General features: G+C 42.4%; 1 protein-coding gene across 1 annotated transcript in view; it reads left to right on the top strand.

Moving 5' to 3' along the window:
• PIWIL2 (piwi like RNA-mediated gene silencing 2) overlaps window positions 1-19,636 on the top strand; it is a 75,811-nt gene extending 56,175 nt beyond the window's left edge. The window contains exons 16-24 of the mRNA XM_033171473.1: window positions 602-715; window positions 2,450-2,638; window positions 4,351-4,452; window positions 5,835-5,954; window positions 6,571-6,659; window positions 11,084-11,189; window positions 12,183-12,436; window positions 14,088-14,195; window positions 18,914-19,636. Of these exons, the coding sequence (XP_033027364.1) occupies window positions 602-715; window positions 2,450-2,638; window positions 4,351-4,452; window positions 5,835-5,954; window positions 6,571-6,659; window positions 11,084-11,189; window positions 12,183-12,436; window positions 14,088-14,195; window positions 18,914-19,070 (1,239 nt within the window). The 3' untranslated portion in view covers window positions 19,071-19,636. The remainder of the gene's footprint in view (window positions 1-601; window positions 716-2,449; window positions 2,639-4,350; window positions 4,453-5,834; window positions 5,955-6,570; window positions 6,660-11,083; window positions 11,190-12,182; window positions 12,437-14,087; window positions 14,196-18,913) is intronic.
• The last annotated feature ends 742 nt before the right edge of the window (window positions 19,637-20,378 follow it).

Raw genomic sequence — 20,378 nt, forward strand, 5'->3', positions numbered from 1 at the left:
CATGGCCAGGCTTGAACTCAGATGAAGTGGTTTTAAATGATCTGTGTTCTCCAAGAATGCCTGCAGCTGCCCCGCCATGACCTTCTCCACCACCTTCCCCAGAAAGCCTCTCAGTGCGGTAGGAACCAGTACCTCACCCAGCAAAGTGTTAAGCTACCTCTGGACCCAACCAGTCAGTAGGGGTCAAGGGAGCACATGGTCAGATGGGAGCAATTGTGTCAATCACCTGCTTCATCTTGTCATTGCATAGGGAGACCAAGGCTTCAACAGGACCCAGTCAATCGAATCCAAACTATGAGGGCAGGCCATCCACACCTCTTACACAGGGGATTTGCCACTATCGGTCAGGCTTAACCAGATAATGGTCTGACCGTGATCTTCAGTCTGTCCCTCATGTCACTTGCCCATGAAACATTTGCTCTTTATGCATATTGCTGCAGGTGGTGTATTATTCATACTTCTAAAGAAAGTTATCCTAGCTACAGATAAATTCTTCAGATGCAAGCTTTTGTGTGACTAACCTAAGCAGAAATATTATGCTATCCTTCAACCTATTTGTTTCCCTGGTCCTGCTTCCCTCTTATGGAATCTTCTGTACTAGACAAAAGGACGTATTCTCCCCATGGAAAGAATCAACCTGAAGAATACTTCCTTCAATACATCAGAAGACCTATACTGGTCCAAAGAAGTAGTCAGAGAAGCCTGCATCTCTGCAGTAAGTTGAATCTCAGACACTGACCAAAATCCACACTGTTATAGTAGATCCCACATTCTTCTTTGTTTCCCAGAATGCATTCTAGAATATTTGAGAGAATAACTTCCTCTGGACCAGAGATGACTTTGAGTTAATGAACTGGAACAGAGGTTTTCAACCTTTTTCAGTCCACATCTCCCTTGACCAACTACATTCTTTCTGCAGCTCCCCTAAGGAGAAACGTGCTCTGAGCCTCAAAGCCCAGTTATGCCACGCCTTGCCTGCAGAGCCGGCAGCCCCTCACCCCTTTTTGAACACCCTCCCTTGTGTAGTGTTCTCTCAGCCTCCTCTTCCCTCCCCCCTCTCCTTGGGAGTCCTCTGGGCAGCTATTGCAGCTGCCCGTGGTCTGTGAGCCCCCCCCCCCGCCTCAAATAGAGGTGCCTCCTCATACCACTCCACAGGGGCCTGGGAAGAAGATGCCCTAGCCTTAGTGGCTTAACGGAGACTGCTAAAGGTGAATGTGAGGCCTTGGGTGTACTCGCCTTGGTAGGAAGCAGTGGCAGCAGCAGGCACCTCTGGGCTTGCATGGCGGAAAGGCTTCCTGTCAGCGCCAGATACTCAGCTCCCAGGCAGGCATTGCACACAGCAAGCACAAGAAAGGCCAGCACAGTGCCTCCCTGCCCAGCCTCCCACTTGTCCATCCATTCCCAACAGCAAGGGTTGGTGGACTAGCTGGTTGGGCTCCGTCATCCACTTGCTTCCTTACGTCAAGGCTGCCTCAGCTCCTGGCAACCAGTACCCCCTGGCCAGCCCCAGAGGCACCTTTTGCCTGGGGAGCTTGTAGCCAGGGCCTCTGCAACAAACAGCTGCACAAGCCTTTGGGATGCAGAGACGTGAGAGGGCATCAGAGGAGGGAGGGAAGGAAAGAGGGATGAAGGTCAGAGTTGCCCACAGCACCCCTGTTCATCATTCAAGGTGCCCCAGGGTGCCATGGCACAATGGTTGAAAACCACTGAACTAGAAGGATTACCAATTGCCTGTAAATGCCCTCTTCAACTGACATTCAGAGGACACTAGCTGTTGTTCACCCCAAGGAGCTGTGAATCCACACACTAGTGAGAAGGTTAACACAGCTATCTTTATTTTTACGTGACAGATCTGAAATGGTTGGCATCCTTCTCCGGTTGTGCTGTTGCAGATGCACCATGGCACTTTTCTTCTCCGCTTTCCTCCCTGCAGTCATTCCCACTGCTTCTGCTACTGGAAGAATGTCCCCCTCAATGGTGAGAGGGAGGCGTTCTGGCACATGGCATTATTGCTTGGCATTCCTGACCCCTGCTGGAGAAGCCAAGCAGCAACACTTTCGGGGAGAGCCAGTGTTTTCCAGTGGCAGAAGTGTGTGGAGAGAGGCATGATATGACAGTGGAAATGGTGGAGATGATGGAGGGGGGCAGGAGGCAGCAATTGCCATTTTGCCTTGGGTGGCACCCCTGCTCTCCTCCAAGCAGAAATCTACCAATTTTTCCACCTGTCTTTCTACTTATAGAGCAGAAAAATATGGGTGGACTTCCTGGCAGGAGATGGAGAGGAAGGTTCCTGCCTACCATTGTTTGGGGTCTATTTAGTGATAGAAGAGTATAGTTGAACCTAGTAGTGATAAGATCATAAGAGGTTTTGCGAGTAGTCTGTAGTTTATCAATCCTTTTGAGTTGGAAGAGGTTGCACTGTGTATGCTGACTTCTGTTCTACTCTTAGATTCCAGTTCATTACTGGGCACTGTTTTATCCGAAGCGGACAATGGAGCAAGCACGTGAACTGGTCAGTATGATGCAGAAGATCTCTTGCTCACTTGGTATCCAGATAACTCCACCTGCTTGGAATGAATTGAAGGATGACCGAATAGAGACTTACGCCAGAGCTATCAAATCATTACTAAGTAGTGAGGTATTTTCTTAATGGAGTTTTGAGTATTGAAACTTTCTAGCTGGTATTGCTGAAATAGTAACAAAGGGCATTTTATTGTAGATATAGTAGTGGACATCTAATGAGTAGGTGTATTGATGGTTGTAGGTGCAGTTCTGTGCATCTCACGTCTTCTACATTTATCTGAAGCCTTATGGGAAACAATAATTGGCTAAAACTGCCAGCTTAAATATAATGAAGTTTGCTGGGTTGCTCTGTAATATACAACAAATGTCTCCATAATATCCTGTCACCCCAAGTATAAATTGACTTGGCATTTATCCAGTTAACTTCTATATAATAAGCTTCTTTAGCATTCCAGGTTATCTAGTAGCCTGAATATGATGGGAAAGGGTGTGGTTTCATGGTCTAGTCAACATTCTACAGGAGACAGATGTTATTGGGGGTTGTTGAGGTGGTGTTTTGTTTTTATTTTGATTATGTATTTTGTGGTTTTATATTCTGATTGTATCCTGTGAACCACCCTGAAACCTGCAGGTATAGGGTGGTATACAAATTTAATTATTAATAATAATAATAAGGGCAGAATTATATATTATGAACACAGCAGTCTGCTGATGAAATTGACATCTTCATGTCAAGTTCTCTGCCTTCTTGTTGGAGTGATGCAAAACACTTGCCCAGTGTTATGAGGTTTCCTGCCTGTCACCAGCAGCAGTTGCAGCCTGTGATGAGGCGAGCTGAAAGTGATCATAACATTGGGAAGAACTCTGCATGGAGAGGCTGTTTTTCTAGTAGTACCATGTTGGGTGTATTTAGCTTAATACAAAATTGCCAGGTAAAATTGATACTGAGCCCCAACATGGGGGAAGCAAACTGTTATCAGTTTTTTTGTGGGATTGGGCAACCACTTTCATCTCTTCGGAAAGGGGATTATTAATTGCTTTGCTTTAATTTGGCTTTTCTAACTTTATTGCACAGTCACATCTGGCTACATGGCATAGTAATGTCTTCACACTGATTTGGCTGGAAAGAAGCAGTCCTGGTTGAATAAAAGTGAAGCAGCTGGCCAGAGGGTTAATGGATAGTTAAGCATTGTAGGTTTGGGGAAGATATTTAGAGCACCCTGAAAATCCATTTTTTATACTGTAAATACTCAATTGTGAACATGTTGTCAAAACCCTAGGTTAGAATATTATGGGTGTTTTATTTGCCATAAAGTCGTAGCCAGATTGAAAACTGTGAATGCTGATGTTCCTTGATGAAATTTTGTGCTGCATAAATACCATTAAACGTTGGTCAATATAGCAGTCAGCCTGCTGTTCCACAGCTTGTACAGTTGGAACATGATTATACAACTTGAGTATTTCCTGTAAACAATTTTAACTCTCTTACTATTTATTTTATTTATTGCTTTTATTCCCCACCTTTTTTCTCCAAGGAGCTCAGTGGTGTGCATGGTTCTCCCTCTCCTCATTTAATCCCTACAACAACTCTGTGAGAAAATTAGGCTGAGAGGCAGGGACTGACCCAAGGTCACCCAGTGAACTTGATGGGCAAGTGGGGCTTTGAACCCTGACCTCCCAGGTCCTAGTCCAACATACTAATCACTACACCATACTAGCTCTGATACAGTTCCCTGTGATTATAGCATTTAATGCTCTAGTGTTTGATGTGGTAATGTTACTTTTTTTGTAAGTCTAACCAGTCCCTCCCGCTCCCATTTTTTAAAGGAAACTCTACAGTTGGTAGTTTGTATTATCACTGGGACTAAAGATGACTTGTATGGGGCCATTAAAAAATTGTGCTGTGTACAATCTCCGATACCTTCTCAGGTAAGTCAAATAGTTGGCTGCATAACTAGTTCTTATGCTGATAATGCTTTGGGCACCCATGCCTACCTGAAGGCTTGCTTGCATGAGGGTTAGATGTGCATCCAGAATCCACCCAACTCTTGGGTCTGCATATACCTGGAAGGAAGGCAACTGTAGGGCCCCTTATGGACTTGGTTTGCACAATCTATGAAATATTCTTGTATTCCCATATAGTACCTTTCTTTGGGAATATTCCTTTCTTTCTTTCTTCATGCTGCATTGCTTTTTCAGAAATGGGAATGTTTTTGTGCAATGCTGCCCTGGATTGGATACAAAGCGTTGCCCATTGAGACTGCTAAGCAACAACATTCACATAAAATAGGATGCTTCTGTGTAGTTTTCCATCACGTTTTATTCAATATTTCCCCCACTTAACCTGCAACCACTCTAAAAGGAGCAGAGGAAAGAAGAAATATAAATGTTTTTGGTTTAGAGTATGTTAAGGACTGCCTTCTTCCATATGTTTAGGGAAGTTTTTAATGTTTGATCTTTTATCGTGTTTTTAGTGTTCTGTTGGGAGCCACCCAGAATAGCTGGGGAGGCCCAGCCGGATGGGTGGGGTATAAGTGATTATTATTATTATTATTATTATTATTATTATTATTATTATACTATTATTATGTTTATCCCCACTGTGCAGCACCTGAGGGCTTGTTCCAGATTGCCACAGCTGTGCAAGGTGTCACAGACAGTGATGAGGAGCAAGACCTTCATGTTGGCTCCCATCTTGTGAAATGCTCTTCCATATGAAAACCACCAAGATCAAACATTGTACAGTATATCTTCAGGATGGTGATATATTGTTGAAAACCGGTTTGAAATCCACATTGTGATAACTGGTTCAAAATATCTGCCCTGATGATAAACTGCATGAAGCCAACTTTGCCGACTCAGCTCTCCCCTGTCTCCTGCAGGGGACAGCAAACCACAGAGCAGGCACATACTGGGATCTTTGCTCTGCTGCCGTGGCCATAAGCTTCTTTTCCAGGCAGGCTGAAAGGTGCTGGGAGCAGAGTTTAAAAAATAAATAAATAAACCTTGAGTTCTAGAGATCATATTAAGAATAATCTGAAGTTAAGTAAGACGATAAAGAGGAGCTTATTGGAGGTGGTCGTTCCTGAGATAGCTCAATTGGTAGAACATGAGACTCTTTAGGATTAAGAGCTCAAGGATCTTTGGGCAAAAGATTCCTGCACTGCCGGGAGTTGGAATAGATGACCCTTATGGTCCTTTCCAACTCTACAAAATAGGCTGGTTAGCATGCAAATGGAAGGTGGATGAAGGATGATTGGTTAATGTCTTGCTTAATGTTAATGGTGCTAAATATGTTCTTCTTCCGTCAGGTTATTAATGCTCGAACCATTACAACCAATCCTGCCAAATTTAGGAGCATAGCGCAGAAAATTCTGCTGCAGATAAATTGTAAGCTAGGTGGAGAACTCTGGGGTGTGGACATACCCCTGGTAAGTTAAAGAAAAACTTACTTTTACTTGGGGAAAACTGAATTGGTAAGCATACCATAGTGAGACTTGCAGATCATGCAACTGGTTATGAAAGCAGAAGATGTTATAACTCCCTCTACCTTTTCCCAACAAAAGCAGACTAAGAAACATACTAGGTGCTTTATCTTGGATCAGTCTTCCCATTAAGTCTATTTCTTGCAAACTAAGACAACTTAGTGGCGCTGTGGTCTAAACCACTGAGCCTAGGGCTTGCCAATCAGAAGGTTGGTGGTTCGAATCCCCGCGATGGGGTGAGCTCCCATTGCTCAGTCCAGCTCCTGGCAACCTAGCAGTTCGAAAGCACGTCAAAGTGCAAGTAGATAAATAGGTAACGCTCCGGCGGGAAGGTAAATGGTGTTTCCGTGCGCTGCTCTGGTTTTGCCAGAAGCGGCTTAGTCATGCTGGCCACATGACCCGGAAGCTGGACACCAGTTCCCTTGGCCAGTAAAGCAAGATGAGCGCCGCAACCCCAGTTTCGGCCGCGACTGGACCTAATGGTCAGGGGTCCCTTTACCTTTTTAACTACTGTACTGCAACTGGATTTTTAAAATAAATATATATATATATTGCATTCCAGAAACAGTTGATGGCAATTGGCATGGATGTGTATCATGACCCCAGTAGGGGAAAGCGTTCTGTGGTTGGCTTTGTGGCAAGCATCAATCAGTAAGTACAGTTTCTTTGGAAAGACCTTTAACTTTTTGGTGTCTAGGAATGAAAGTCTGTTCCAGAACTGTGCTCACGGTTGTGTCCAGAGGAGCCATTGACCAGTGTTTCAGAAAAGTTTAGATATAGCAAAACTACTTTCTCAGAAATCAGGAAATACTGTAGCTTCACTCATTTCCAAGCCAGTATGAATTCATACCTCTTAAGCAGGGCTTTTTTTCAGCCAGCACTCAGGTGGGCACCATCGCCATTGTAAGAGAATGAGGGAGGTGTTCATGGTGAGTTGCAGCCTCTTTTTCTAGAAAAATAGCACTGCTTTTAAGGCTCCAGTCTCCCTCTTAATGTCTCCACTCACCTTGCCTGTATTACACTAGAGTGCAAGAAAGCAGAGTGGCTGTCCAATGAGGCCTTACAAATAGTGGGGGAGAGAAGGCAAGCAAAATGCGAAGGAGATTGTGAAAGATACAGGAAATTGAATGCAGATTTCCAAAGAATAGCAAGGAGAGACAAGAGGGCCTTTCTAAACGAGCAATGCAAAGAAATAGAGGAAAATAACAGAATGGGAAAAACCAGAGATTTATTCAAGAAAATTGGAGATATGAAAGGAACATTTCGTACAAAGATTACCACAATTAAGGACAAAAGTGGAAAGGACCTAACAGAAGCAGAAGACATCAAGAAGAGGTGGCAAGAATACACAGAGGAATTATACCAGAAAGATATGGAGGTCTCATACACCCCAGGTAATGTGGTTGCTGACCTTGAGCCAGACATCCTGGAGAGTGAAGTCAAATGGGCCTTAGAAAGCCTTGCTAACAACAAGGCCAGCGGAAGTGATGATATTCCAGCTGAACTATTCAAAATTTTAAAAGAGGATGCTGTTAAGGTGCTGCACTCAATATGCCAGCAAGTTTGGAAAACTCAGCAGTGGCCAGAGGATTGGAGAAGATCAGTCTACATCCCAATCCCAAAGAAGGGCAGTGCCAAAGAGTGCTCCAACTACCGCACAATTGCACTCATTTCACACGCTAGCAAGGTTATGCTTAAAATTCTACAAGGCAGGCTTAAGCAGTATGTGGACCGAGAACTCCCAGAAGTGCAAGCTGGATTTCGAAGGGGCAGAGGAACCAGAGACCAAATTGCAAACATGCGCTGGATTATGGAGAAAGCCAGAGAGTTCCAGAAAAACATCTACTTCTGCTTCATTGACTATGCAAAAGCATTTGACTGTGTCGACCACAGCAAACTATGGCAAGTTCTTAAAGAAATGGGAGTGCCGGATCACCTCATTTGTCTCCTGAGAAATCTCTATGTGGGACAAGAAGCTACAGTTAGAACTGGATATGGAACAACTGATTGCTTCAAAATTGGGAAAGGAGTACGACAAGGCTGTATATTGTCTCCCTGCTTATTTAACTTATATGCAGAATTCATCATGCGAAAGGCTGGACTGGATGAATCCCCAACCGGAATTAAGATTGCCGGAAAAAATATCAACAACCTCAGATATGCTGATGATACTACCTTGATGGCAGAAAGTGAGGAAGAATTAAAGAACCTTTTAATGAGGGTGAAAGAAGAGAGCGCAAAATATGGTCTGAAGCTCAACATCAAAAAAACTAAGATCATGGCCACTGGTCCCATCACCTCCTGGCAAATAGAAGGGGAAGAAATGGAGGCAGTGAGAGATTTCACTTTCTTGGGTTCCTTGATCACTGCAGATGGTGACAGCAGTCACAAAATTAGAAGACGCCTGCTTCTTGGGAGAAAAGCAATGACAAACCTAGACAGCATCTTAAAAAGCAAAGACATCACCTTGCCGACAAAGGTCCGTATAGTTAAAGCTATGGTTTTCCCAGTAGTAATGTACGGAAGTGAGAGCTGGACCATCAAGAAGGCTGATCGCCGAAGAATTGATGCTTTTGAATTATGGTGCTGGAGGAGACTCTTGAGAGTCCCATGGACTGCAAGAAGATCAAACCTATCCATTCTCAAAGAAATCAGCCCTGAGTACTCACTAGAAGGACAGATCCTGAAGTTGAGGCTCCAGTACTTTGGCCACCTCATGAGAAGAGAAGAATCCCTAGAAAAGACCCTGATGTTGGGAAAGATGGAGGGCACAAGGAGAAGGGGACGACAGAGGATGAGATGGTTGGACAGTGTTCTTGAAGCTACTAACATGAGTTTGGCCAAACTGCGAGAGGCAGTGAAGGATAGGCGTGCCTGGAGTGCTCTGGTCCATGGGGTCACGAAGAGTCGGACACGACTGAACGACTGAACAACAACAAATAATCAGTGCCATGGCAAGTGGTAGCAGTCTGGAAAGGAAAAGAAATTTCATTCTCCACTGCCTCCCTGTTTTGGATGCAGTGTGGTAAATGTAGGATTGCCATATTTCAAAAAGTGAAAGTCCAGGCAGTTTTTGAGCTGTTTTTAAGGAAAATTGCCAAAAACGACAGTGCCGACACAGGTTGCCATATGTCCAGATTTTCTGGGACGCTTCATCGATTGCTGATTGTTGGCTATGTCCAGGAAATTCTGGACATATGGCAATCCTAGGTAAATGTCTTTTTCTCAAAGGCTACTGATGTCATTTTTGGTAGGTGAGAAGGGAACCGCCCTTCCTCCTCTCTGCCACTCCAGCCCAAAAAGTAGGTGGGAGTTAAAAGGAAGTTGGGGTCTGGGTAGAGGGGGATTTGGGGTGCAGAATTGAAGCTGAATAAGAGTCTGGAGGTTTTAATGGTCACCTTACATTTATCCGTCGTTAAAAGTAGAAGTCCAAAAAGGTGTCCTCTTTTTGGCTCTTCAAAATACAGTGGTACCTCGGGTTACATACGCTTCAGGTTACATATGCTTCAGGTTACATACTCCGCTAACCCAGAAATAACGCTTCAGGTTAAGAACTTTGCTTCAGGATAAGAACAGAAATCGTGCTCTGGCGGCGCAAGATTATGGGTGCTTCAGGTTAAGAACAGTTTCAGGTTAAGAACGGACCTCTGGAACGAATTAAGTTCTTAACCCGAGGTACCACTGTATGGTAAACCTACCTATGACATCACTGCTTTTTAACTGCATGCCTGACATCTGACTGTGGCATGTTCCAATTGCATTGATCACTGATTTGTTTCTAATTCATTGTGCTTATGAGCAGTGTGAACATGTTTATTCAGGAAAGCTTTGGGTGTGAATTTGCATTTGGCTGCTGATACTAGTTGCAGTTAGTATTTTGTCAGTATTGCTTTAGATTACTGTGTGCTGTTCATGTTTCATTATGTTTAAACTTGCGGGGCGAGGTGTCTCTTTGAGATGCATTTCCTTTGGAGTAGGTAATGCAAGATAATAAATAACAATTATTGCCTACCTGTCTTGTTTAACCATTATGTCTATGCTATGAATATTACCGGTCAATACCTTCCTAGCATTCATATACTTATGGTTTATTTATTTTGGTTTTGTTTGACAGTGATCTGTAGTTGTACATGGACCACATATCTGGTCATCAGATCCCGTTTGGTAACATTTATTTTGCAGAATTTTGTATGACCTTTTTAAATTATTATTTTTAAAGTACAACTTACTATAGTCTACTCATGGGAATTGATTCATCTGCTGCTGCTCTCTTGCTGCTGGTGGCAGTGCATAAGACTGATGTGCCTGCCTGGGAATTTATCCTCCCACCCAGCTGTCTGGTGTCAAGTCCAGTTGCTGTAAATCGGGGTGAGGCAGGGGGAAGGGTAGCTCCTGCAGGGATAGTCTGGCATATTGTTTGTGTGCTTTAATTGTTTTTACATATGCAGTTGTTCCTGTCCTTGTGTATACAACTGCTTTATATGTTTTTATCATCTTCTAAATCACTTCAGGATCCCTCATGGAAAGAGATTCAAAATAAAATAGTAATTGTAAGCCACCATAAAGCTCAATTATGGTTTAAAGGTGAATGTATAAAATGTTAGTGGACAAAAAGAAAATTGTAGTTGATTTACTCCACCACCACTGCAGCAGCTATAACTAAGGTTTGTTCTTTGCTAGCCACTCATGGATCATGAGCCCCTGTAGGATGGAGCACTAAGTCAAACCATGGCTTATTTCTGGATAGTGCTTTGAGAGCAGGGGAGGAGCAAAGCAGCTAAAATTTTCTTCCTGTGCATTAGCAATGCTTTTAAAGCCCTAGTTCAGCTTAACTGTGTCTTAAAGTGATGTGCAAGCTGTTCTACTCAGATGGTTGTTTCTTGTGCTATTGAATCATATAATTGCAGGAGTATTAAACTGCTAAAAGGTAAGGAGAGAGAACTAATTTATAGAAGTATTGTTAGGGCACTGATAATTCTGAGAAATTGCCAGAGTTTGGCCTAATTATTCATAATTAGGCTTTGTGTCTTGAATTAAACATTAGCATTTACTCCTTTTTTTCTTTCTGCCACCAGCACTTTGACAAGATGGTACTCTAGAGTAGTATTCCAGCTGCCTCATCAAGAAATTGTAGATAGCCTGAAGGTCTGCTTGGTGGGTGCCCTGCAGAAGTTCCATGAGGTGAGGAAAACACTAATTCTTTTCTGGCAGGGATGAAATACTGAGGAAAGCCTGACCAGCCTAATAGCTTCCTGTACTGAAAAGAAACAGTATTTATTTGTGCTGGTCCTGAGATACCAATATGGTTTTCCTGCACACTGGTATCAGGTGCAGTGTCTTATCAATAGGAGAAGCCATCTACCCTTGTTTAGTGGGCTCCTGGACCATTGCAGCACTGCTTCTGTAGAAGCCCACTTGTACATGAGGGGGAAAGGGTGGGGTAGCAGCCGGTCTTCACCGCACACACATATGGTCTTATCTGATTGCAGTGCTGTAGGGGGTTCACCTGGCTCCCCAGCCTATTGCCGCTAGAATAAGCCCACTAGCAAAGGGAAGGTTGGCGGGTGCCCCTTGTGTGACCCCACCCCACCCCACTGCTTCAGGGCAAGCATGATTACATGTGAGGCTGAGAATAGCAGCTTCAGCAGTGCCACAGCTGGATGGAGCAAGTGGCGGAATGCATGTTGGGGGGGACAAACCACTGATGGTAGCCTGCCAAGGGTCTTCAAAAATTAGAGGTGCATCTGACAATGAATTCTTAAGTCTTCATTTGTTCACATTTTGCCCTTAGTTACCTTTGCATTTGCTACTCCTTGCTGAAATATAGATTGGAAATTTGGGGCAGGGACCTGTTTGTATTGCTAATATTCTCTAGAATGTTGGTAGTGCCCTATAAACTTGAGTAACAAGTGCTATTCTTTTTAATGGAGAGGTATAGTCACAGGAGTAACTTTCCACAGCCTCCATACAGCTTACTCTTTTTGAGTTTTTTGCAGAGTCAGCCATGACACTAATTATCTTGAATGACAGGAGAAAGGGTTACAAATAAAGACAGTGCATTTGTGTCTGTATACTGGAGGTATCTAGAGTGCCCAGAGGAGATGTTTGCCTGAGTCATCCAGGTCTCTCTGCATATATTACAACATCTTAACCTACATGTTTGGTCTCTTGAAGGTGAACCACTGTCTCCCTGATAAGATTGTGGTTTACAGAGATGGTGTATCGGATAGCCAGCTGAAAATGGTGGAGAGCTATGAAATCCCCCAGCTAGAGAAATGCTTCGAAGCTTTTGAGAATTATGAGCCTAAAATGGTGGTGATGGTTGTACAGAAGAAAATCAGTGCCAACATATATTTGGCAGCCACTGATCACTTCTCCACTCCGTCTCCGGGTACAGTGATAGACCATACAATCACCAGCCGAGATTGGTGAGTGAAAAGCAGTCACACAGCCCTTTCTCTCCATATTTTCACAGGCTACTCTGCTCTTTCTGTAAGAAGAATTTGTTACTTATAGTTGATTGATTTAGAGATTTGCCACAGTTTAGTGCAACATTTCTGCTTCTAGCCTTCATTATACACATATCATGCAGACCAGGAACTGTGTTTAATCTTAAATGTGGTTCATGTCAAACAGGCTATCTTCAGTAACTGGTTTGAAGTTGGCTTGTTTGAAACTAGACAGTTAATGTCAAATAGAGTTGGTTGGTCTATATGACACAACAGTCCATGACTAAGTCAAAGCTTTCAAGCTTCTTGTCCCAGCCACTTGTGAAGAGGGGAGAGAGGAACATGTGTTTGTTCTTGCTCATTGACATTGTATATAGCATGATTGTGTGTAGGTTCCATTGCTGAAATGATTTGTCTGTTTTCTCAAACTGTTAAACCAAAATTTACTCTCCTGTAACTTAAGTCCATTAAATGAGTCTTTCCTTTGGGGCATCCAAGAAGTCTTTACTATCTTCTGTGTGACAGCCCTTGGAGTATTTGAAAGATGCTTTGCCCCCCCCCCCCCAGTCTTCTCTTCCCTCCAATGCTCTTAAGCTTTCCTCATAGGGTTTGTTTTCCAAACCAACACTTGAAAGTCTTTGGTGCCCTCCTCTGAACCCAATTCTATCCTCCCACCACCATAGAATAAATCAGGTGAAATGTGGCATGCTAGAACTTTATGTAGTCAGGTTACATTGTGTACCGCAGTATCAACTTTTACTCTTTAATCCAGAGGTTTCCAGTCTTTGGCAGTATCCTTTCTGGAGTTTTTCATTGAACATCTTAAAGATTTGTGTATGAAACTTCTCAGTAGGTTGAAAATCTTTAGGTGGTCTCCTTAACTTCCTGATATCTGTGCCAGTCAAACTGGTGTTCATCTCTGCATTCTTTCCCTTTTTGATAGAGGAAAGAGCCATAAATTTGACCTGATGAGGATAAAAAGCTGTTCATCGGCAGCTGTGACAGCAAGTTGTAAATTACTAGGCCTATGTGGCTAGATATCAAATTTTCCTCTGGGGAAAAAATAATTTGGGTTTAACCAAGCTACCTGAAGAGCATAGTGGTTCTCAAGTGTACCTGAATGCCTCCAAGCGAACCAGACAACATGGCCAGGCACATGTGAAGTGGTGGCCGCTGGTCAGTGATTTCCCTCTCCCTTAAGGGCTGTGCATGACAATTAACCAGTCTTGCAATGGGATCAATGGGTAAGGATCTTCTCTTTTGATGGCAAGGGGCTTTTTAAAGTCAGCACCAACAGTGCCCTCAAGGAGGTGTTGGGGAAGGGCTGCTGCTCAGTAGCAGAGCACATGGTTTGCATGTGAAACCTCCCAGGTTCAGCTGCTGGCATTTCTTGGTAGGGCTGCAAAAAATTCTGTAAACACTAGGAGAGGTATTGCCAGTTAATGTAGACAGTTGTGATCTAGATGGCCTAATGGTTTTGAATAAGCTCCTCTGTTTCCCAAATTCTTTTTGAGGGATTGAAGAATCAAGTTGGTCCCTCACTTACTTGTTTGCTTGACTATCTTGTGTGCTGCTTGTAAATAAAAATTATATTGGTAGCAGTTTGAGTTTTCTTTTTAATTATTCTTAGGGTGGATTTTTACTTGATTGCTCATTATGCACGACAAGGCTGTGGCATCCCAACTCACTATGTCTGTGTAAGAAATACTGCCAACCTCAGTCCTGACCACCTGCAGAGGTGAGTGTATTTCATGTTTTAGATGTAATCTCTTAATTCTTCTTAGGGATTTATGTGTGTGTGTGCTTTTAGTTCACATGTACAGAAAGTAATATATAAATATTTATATCATTTCTTTTTAAAACATTAGAAATTGGGTGTTTTCTCATGTCTTGCCATTGCAAGTGTTATACTGCTGCTCTGATAGTGAGATGGTCCTCTGACTAGGGTGAACCGTTGAGTGTGCCAAATAATCACTCTAAGGATAACCCATCTGGAGGCTTGGGCTTTGACTAGCTTGCTGTTGGTGTGGATATGCTTTGCCAGAGTGAAAGATCAGGGGCTCACCTTGTGCCAACTTTAATGTCTTTCAGCACCAGCCAAATTCTTTTGGTTTGTTTACGGCTGTATTTTTTGTGATGCTCTAGGTCAATGGGGATGATTTGATTGCTCCCTTTATTATATTATTACATGATTTTGTCTGATTGTGAATCCCTACTCCAAATAGTTGTCCTATTTTTGTACATAAAACAAATGTATAAGAAATTACAGAGTTGACTTCTGAACCTTCACTCTGCTAAGCTGAGGGTGGGGAATCTCTGATCTGTGGATCAGGGTGTTCCGGTTGGCCCGTGAGGCCATTTTCCCCAAACCACACCTAACCATCAGCTGGTGTCATTCAGGATATCATTTGATGGGTAGGGTTAAATCCTAAATTGACTGTGCAATCCTACACCCAGTAGCCAAACAGAGCAGGATTTAACTGTCATTGCACAGAATCCCTTGCAAAAAACAAAGGGGCAAAAACCATCTTGCACCTGCCACTGTAACATTGATAGGTAGGCAGCCCCACCCACCTGTCAAATATGGCTGCTGAGGCTGATCCTGATAGGGGTCAGGCCTGCGGAGTCAGAAAGGTTCCCCACCCCTGCCCCAAGCTATCAGAGTAAAAGAGGTGGCTCAATAATGCTTAACACTGAAGCTCCTACATTAATCATCCGGCCTGAACAGCAGGTACCTTACCTGGCGCTGCATTTTACTCTTTCACATCTCTGTCAGCCTCAGTTTGGCGGAGATCCTTGTAGAATCATTTCCAGAAATACTTTCCTTGCTTGGAATTGAACTGGAAGACAGCACTCTAGTTCAGTGTTTTTCAACCACTGTTCCGTGGCACACTAGTGTGCCGCGGGATGTTGCCTGGTGTGCCGTGGGAAAAATTGTGTTTATTTGATTCTTATTCAAGAGAATTACTTTATATATAGTCAATATAGGCACAGAGTTAATTTTTTTAACATTTTCTAATGGTGGTGTGCCTCGTGATTTTTTTCATAAAACAAGTGTGCCCTTGCCCAAAAAAGGTTGAAAAACACTGCTCTAGTTGCACATGCTTCTCTTGTCCTCCTCCCTGTACCTATGGATATTGGAATGCAGATTGGATAGCAGTGGAGGAGTATATTCATAGAACTAACCATGGCCAGGATCCTGAGGTTTTTTACCCTATGATAAAGTGACTGGAGGGCCTTTCTAAACGACAAGAGGGCCTTTCTAAACGAACAATGCAAAGAAATAGAGGAAAATAACAGAATGGGAAAAACCAGAGATCTGTTCAAGAAAATTGGAGATATGAAAGGAACATTTCGTACAAAGATTACCACAATTAAGGACAAAAGTGGAAAGGACCTAACAGAAGCAGAAGACATCAAGAAGAGGTGGCAAGAATACACAGAGGAACTATACCAGAAAGATATAGAGGTCTCATACACCCCAGGTAGTGTGGTTGCGGACCTTGAGCCAGACATCCTGGAGAGTGAAGTCAAATGGGCCTTAGAAAGCCTTGCTAACAACAAGGCCAGTGGAAGTGATGATATTCCAGCTGAACTATTTAAAATCCTAAAAGATGATGCTGTTAAGGTGCTACACTCAATATGCCAACAAGTTTGGAAAACTCAGCAGTGGCCAGAGGATTGGAGAAGATCAGTTTACATCCCAATCCCAAAGAAGGGCAGTGCCAAAGAATGCTCTAACTACCGCACAATTGCACTCATTTCACACGCTAGCAAGGTTATGCTTAAAATTCTACAAGGCAGGCTTAAGCAGTACGTGGACCGAGAACTCCCAGAAGTGCAAGCTGGATTTCGAAGGGGCAGAGGAACCAGAGACCAAATTGCAAACATGCGCTGGATTATGGAGAAAGCTAGAGAGTTCCAGAAAAACATCTACTTCTGCTTCATTGACTATGCAAAAGCATTTGACTGTGTCGACCACAGCAAACTATGGCAAGTTCTTAAAGAAATGGGAGTGCCAGATCACCTCATCCGTCTCCTGAGAAATCTCTATGTGGGACAAGAAGCTACAGTTAGAACTGGATATGGAATAACTGATTGGTTCAAAATTGGGAAAGGAGTACGACAAGGCTGTATATTGTCTCCCTGCTTATTTAACTTATATGCAGAATTCATCATGCGAAAGTCTGGGCTGGATGAATCCCAAACCGGAATTAAGATTGCCGGAAAAAATATCAACAACCTCAGATATGCTGATGATACTACCTTGATGGCAGAAAGTGAGGAGGAATTGAAGAACCTTTTAATGAGGGTGAAAGAGGAAAGCGCAAAATATGGTCTGCAGCTCAACATCAAAAAAACCAAGATCATGGCCACTGGTCCCATCACCTCCTGGCAAATAGAAGGGGAAGAAATGGAGGCAGTGAGAGATTTCACTTTCTTGGGTTCCATGATCACTGCAGATGGTGACAGCAGTCACGAAATTAGAAGACGCCTGCTTCTTGGGAGAAAAGCAATGACAAACCTAGACAGCATCTTAAAAAGCAAAGACATCACCTTGCCGACAAAGGTCCGTATAGTTAAAGCTATGGTTTTCCCAGTAGTAATGTACGGAAGTGAGAGCTGGACCATCAAGAAGGCTGATCGCCGAAGAATTGATGCTTTTGAATTATGGTGCTGGAGGAGACTCTTGAGAGTCCCATGGACTGCAAGAAGATCAAACCTATCCATTCTCAAGGAAATCGGCCCTGAGTGCTCACTAGAAGGACAGATCCTGAAGTTGAGGCTCCAGTACTTTGGCCACCTCATGAGAAGAGAAGACTCCCTAGAAAAGACCCTGATGTTGGGAAAGATGGAGGGCACAAGGAGAAGGGGACGACAGAGGATGAGATGGTTGGACAGTGTTCTTGCAGCTACTAACATGAGTTTGGCCAAACTGCGAGAGGTAGTGAAGGATAGGCGTGCCTGGCGTGCTCTGGTCCATGGGGTCACGAAGAGTCGGACACGACTGAACGACTGAACAACAACAACAACAAAGTGACTGGTGTTGCCCAGAACTGAATTGGATTAATTATGGAGAAGCTCTGATTTGATGATCACCAGAATACTATGAATAATGACAATATTACATAAAGCGTCTTTCTGATAAAGCGCTGTACAAATTAAACCAAACTACAGGTTCTTGCATCTAGGGGCTCCACATAGCGCCTAAAGTAGTTATCTGGTATAGTTAATGACACTTCTTAATTTTGAAAACTTCTCCAGTCAACCTCTTAAATGGCCCCTAAAATATCCCCTCTTTCTCCCTTGCTTTTGCCACCTTCTCCCTTGTCCTTTGTTTGGGTTACTCCCCCATTACTTTTTCCTTCCCATTTCCCTTTGTGTTTCTTCTTAATTGTAAGCAGAGCCCTGCAGCTTTTAATTCCATGTGCAGGTATGTAGGTTGGATTTGATTTAAATCAAATCGATTTAAATCACTACTCAGTAAGACTTGATTTAAATCATTATTATTTTTTACAGAAAGACTCATTCTTGCTGGTATAATCTTAATACAATGGTACCTCTGGTTAAGTACTTAATTCGTTCCGGAGGTCCGTTCTTAACCTGAAACTGTTCTTAACCTGAGGCACCACTTTAGCTAATGGGACCTCCCGCTGCCGCTGTGCCACCAGAGCACAATTTCTGTTCTTATCCTGAAGCAAAGTTCTTAACCTGAAGCGTTATTTCTGCATTAGCGGAGTCTGTAACCTGAAGCGTATGTAACCTGAGGTATCACTGTATTTACAACCATATGAAGGTTTCATTTTTGGAATAATAAATTTTTACAGTTATATCAAAAATTACTCATTTGGTTATATTATTAGAAATACATAGACAGATAATTATGAAATTATTGTGAGGTTTAATAAGTTATTTGTTTATATTTGGACAATTTTTCTGCTGTACTTTATTGGAAGGAGAAAAATAATCATTTCCTTAATAACAATTTAGACAATTTATTTAACCAAACCAGTAATATTATAGCATATGTATCCATGTTTGTTAACTAATGTGGTTAAACAGTTAAAAAAAACTTAGACTGAGTTTTAGCACACATGAAAAACTTAAAACAAATCCTTATTTCCTGATGGACAAATCCTTATAGCCTTTGGACTATAATGTAACTTAAATAGAAAACTATCTTTAGAAAGATTTTTCTTCCAAAAGTGTTATATTTTTAAAATATGATTTAAATTTTAAAAAATCTGATTAAAATTAAAAAATCCAATTTTAAAATTTTAAATCATCGATTTTTATCCACCCTGCAGGTATATTTTCCTAGGGCTTTATCAACAGTCACTGTTAAAGGTCAATCCTTCCTTCTAGAACAGGGAAAAAAACAAGTTTCCAGAGAATAATGTTGATATTCTGTTGAGGGTGAAAATTATCCTCTCTCCCTCCCACCTTTTTTAACAGGCTGACCTTCAAGCTTTGCCACATATACTGGAATTGGCCAGGAACCATCAGAGTGCCAGCTCCTTGCAAGTATGCTCACAAGTTGGCCTTTCTCTCGGGTCAAATTCTACACCATGAACCAGCAATTGAGCTCAGTGAAAAGCTCTTCTTCCTATAGTTTCTCCAGCCAGTTGACTCCAGTCAGGAGCATGGAGAATGCAGTCCCCCAAGGCAGAGATGAGGAGGAAATCTCTTCCTGAATCACCCTGTTGGACCACTAACACACGCGTGAGCTCTGCAGCAGCTGTTAGCGTCCTCAGTCCTATACAAGTTTACTTCAAAGGGAATACCCAACTATTCTTCTAATTTCAGCAGTTTGTAACAAGTAATAAATGGGAACCTAATTTCAGCAAAATAGCTAATAGCTGGCAACTATTTTAACTTTGTGAATGCTGCCTGGAATTTTCATTTTTGTGTTATTGTGTATGTTCAGTTAATACATGTCTTACTTTAGTTTTAATAGGTCGTTATAATACTAGAAAACTTTTTTTAAAAAAACAACCCATGGACATTCCCCAAGTATCTAAAGATTTTTCAGTTGGATTATTCAAAGGTTTTTTCCTATAGTTATATACTTTAACCTTAATACTATCATGTTCTTTAAAAGGAAATGTGTCTTTTCTCTCTTTTTGTTAAAGGTAAAAATTCCTTTGTTAGGCTGGAATAAAAACAAAACCTTCTATATTTATCTGTCTGAACTAACTTTATGTAGTCTCCACTAAATGCCTGTTTTTGCAAGTTGCTCTGTATTGACTATGTAAATTGTGAGTTGTTTAACATAGTTAAATCTTTGAAATGAAGAATATTTTCAACCAGATTTCAGATGCATTGCCAAAGATCCTGGCACTGTGCGGCCAGTATAGTTACAGCAAGCTTTGGGGTTGAAGCAGGCTAAATATTCAAGTAAAGAAATTACAAATCTACATTGACTAGTTAGCTTTTCACAATTAATAAAGTGTGTTTTTCACAAGAGGGGGCAGTGTAGTGCCAGAAATGTTGGGTAAGTTACTGCTTGGCATATAATGTGGGCATCCACCCAAAAGCTAATGCTCCCTAATTATTGCTAGGCAATAGTGCAAAGTTGTGCCTGCCTTCAGCCGATAGAAAGCAAGCTTTCAGTGGAAGCATGTGTGGATATAGTTTCTAACCCAACTCCCTAAGTATACTTTAAGATACCTGCTTTGCCTAATGTGCCTACTATCTAAATCATGTGGATGTGTGATATAAAACTTTCTTACTACCCTGTCTTCTAACCAGGTGTGGCAAGCAGGAGTCAGAGCAGCTTCATTATGAAGGGGTGACTTGAGCTAAGCTTCAGCTGGCCCCTTGTAAGCACAATCCTATTATGCTTTGCTGTCCGCAAATAACTGTGTTTGTTTCTGTAAAGCCCTACCCCCTGCCCCATCCCCCCCCAAAACCCTGGGAG

This window comes from Lacerta agilis, chromosome 15 (genome assembly GCF_009819535.1).
Source record: "Lacerta agilis isolate rLacAgi1 chromosome 15, rLacAgi1.pri, whole genome shotgun sequence".
NCBI classification, from domain to species: Eukaryota; Metazoa; Chordata; class Lepidosauria; order Squamata; family Lacertidae; genus Lacerta; species Lacerta agilis.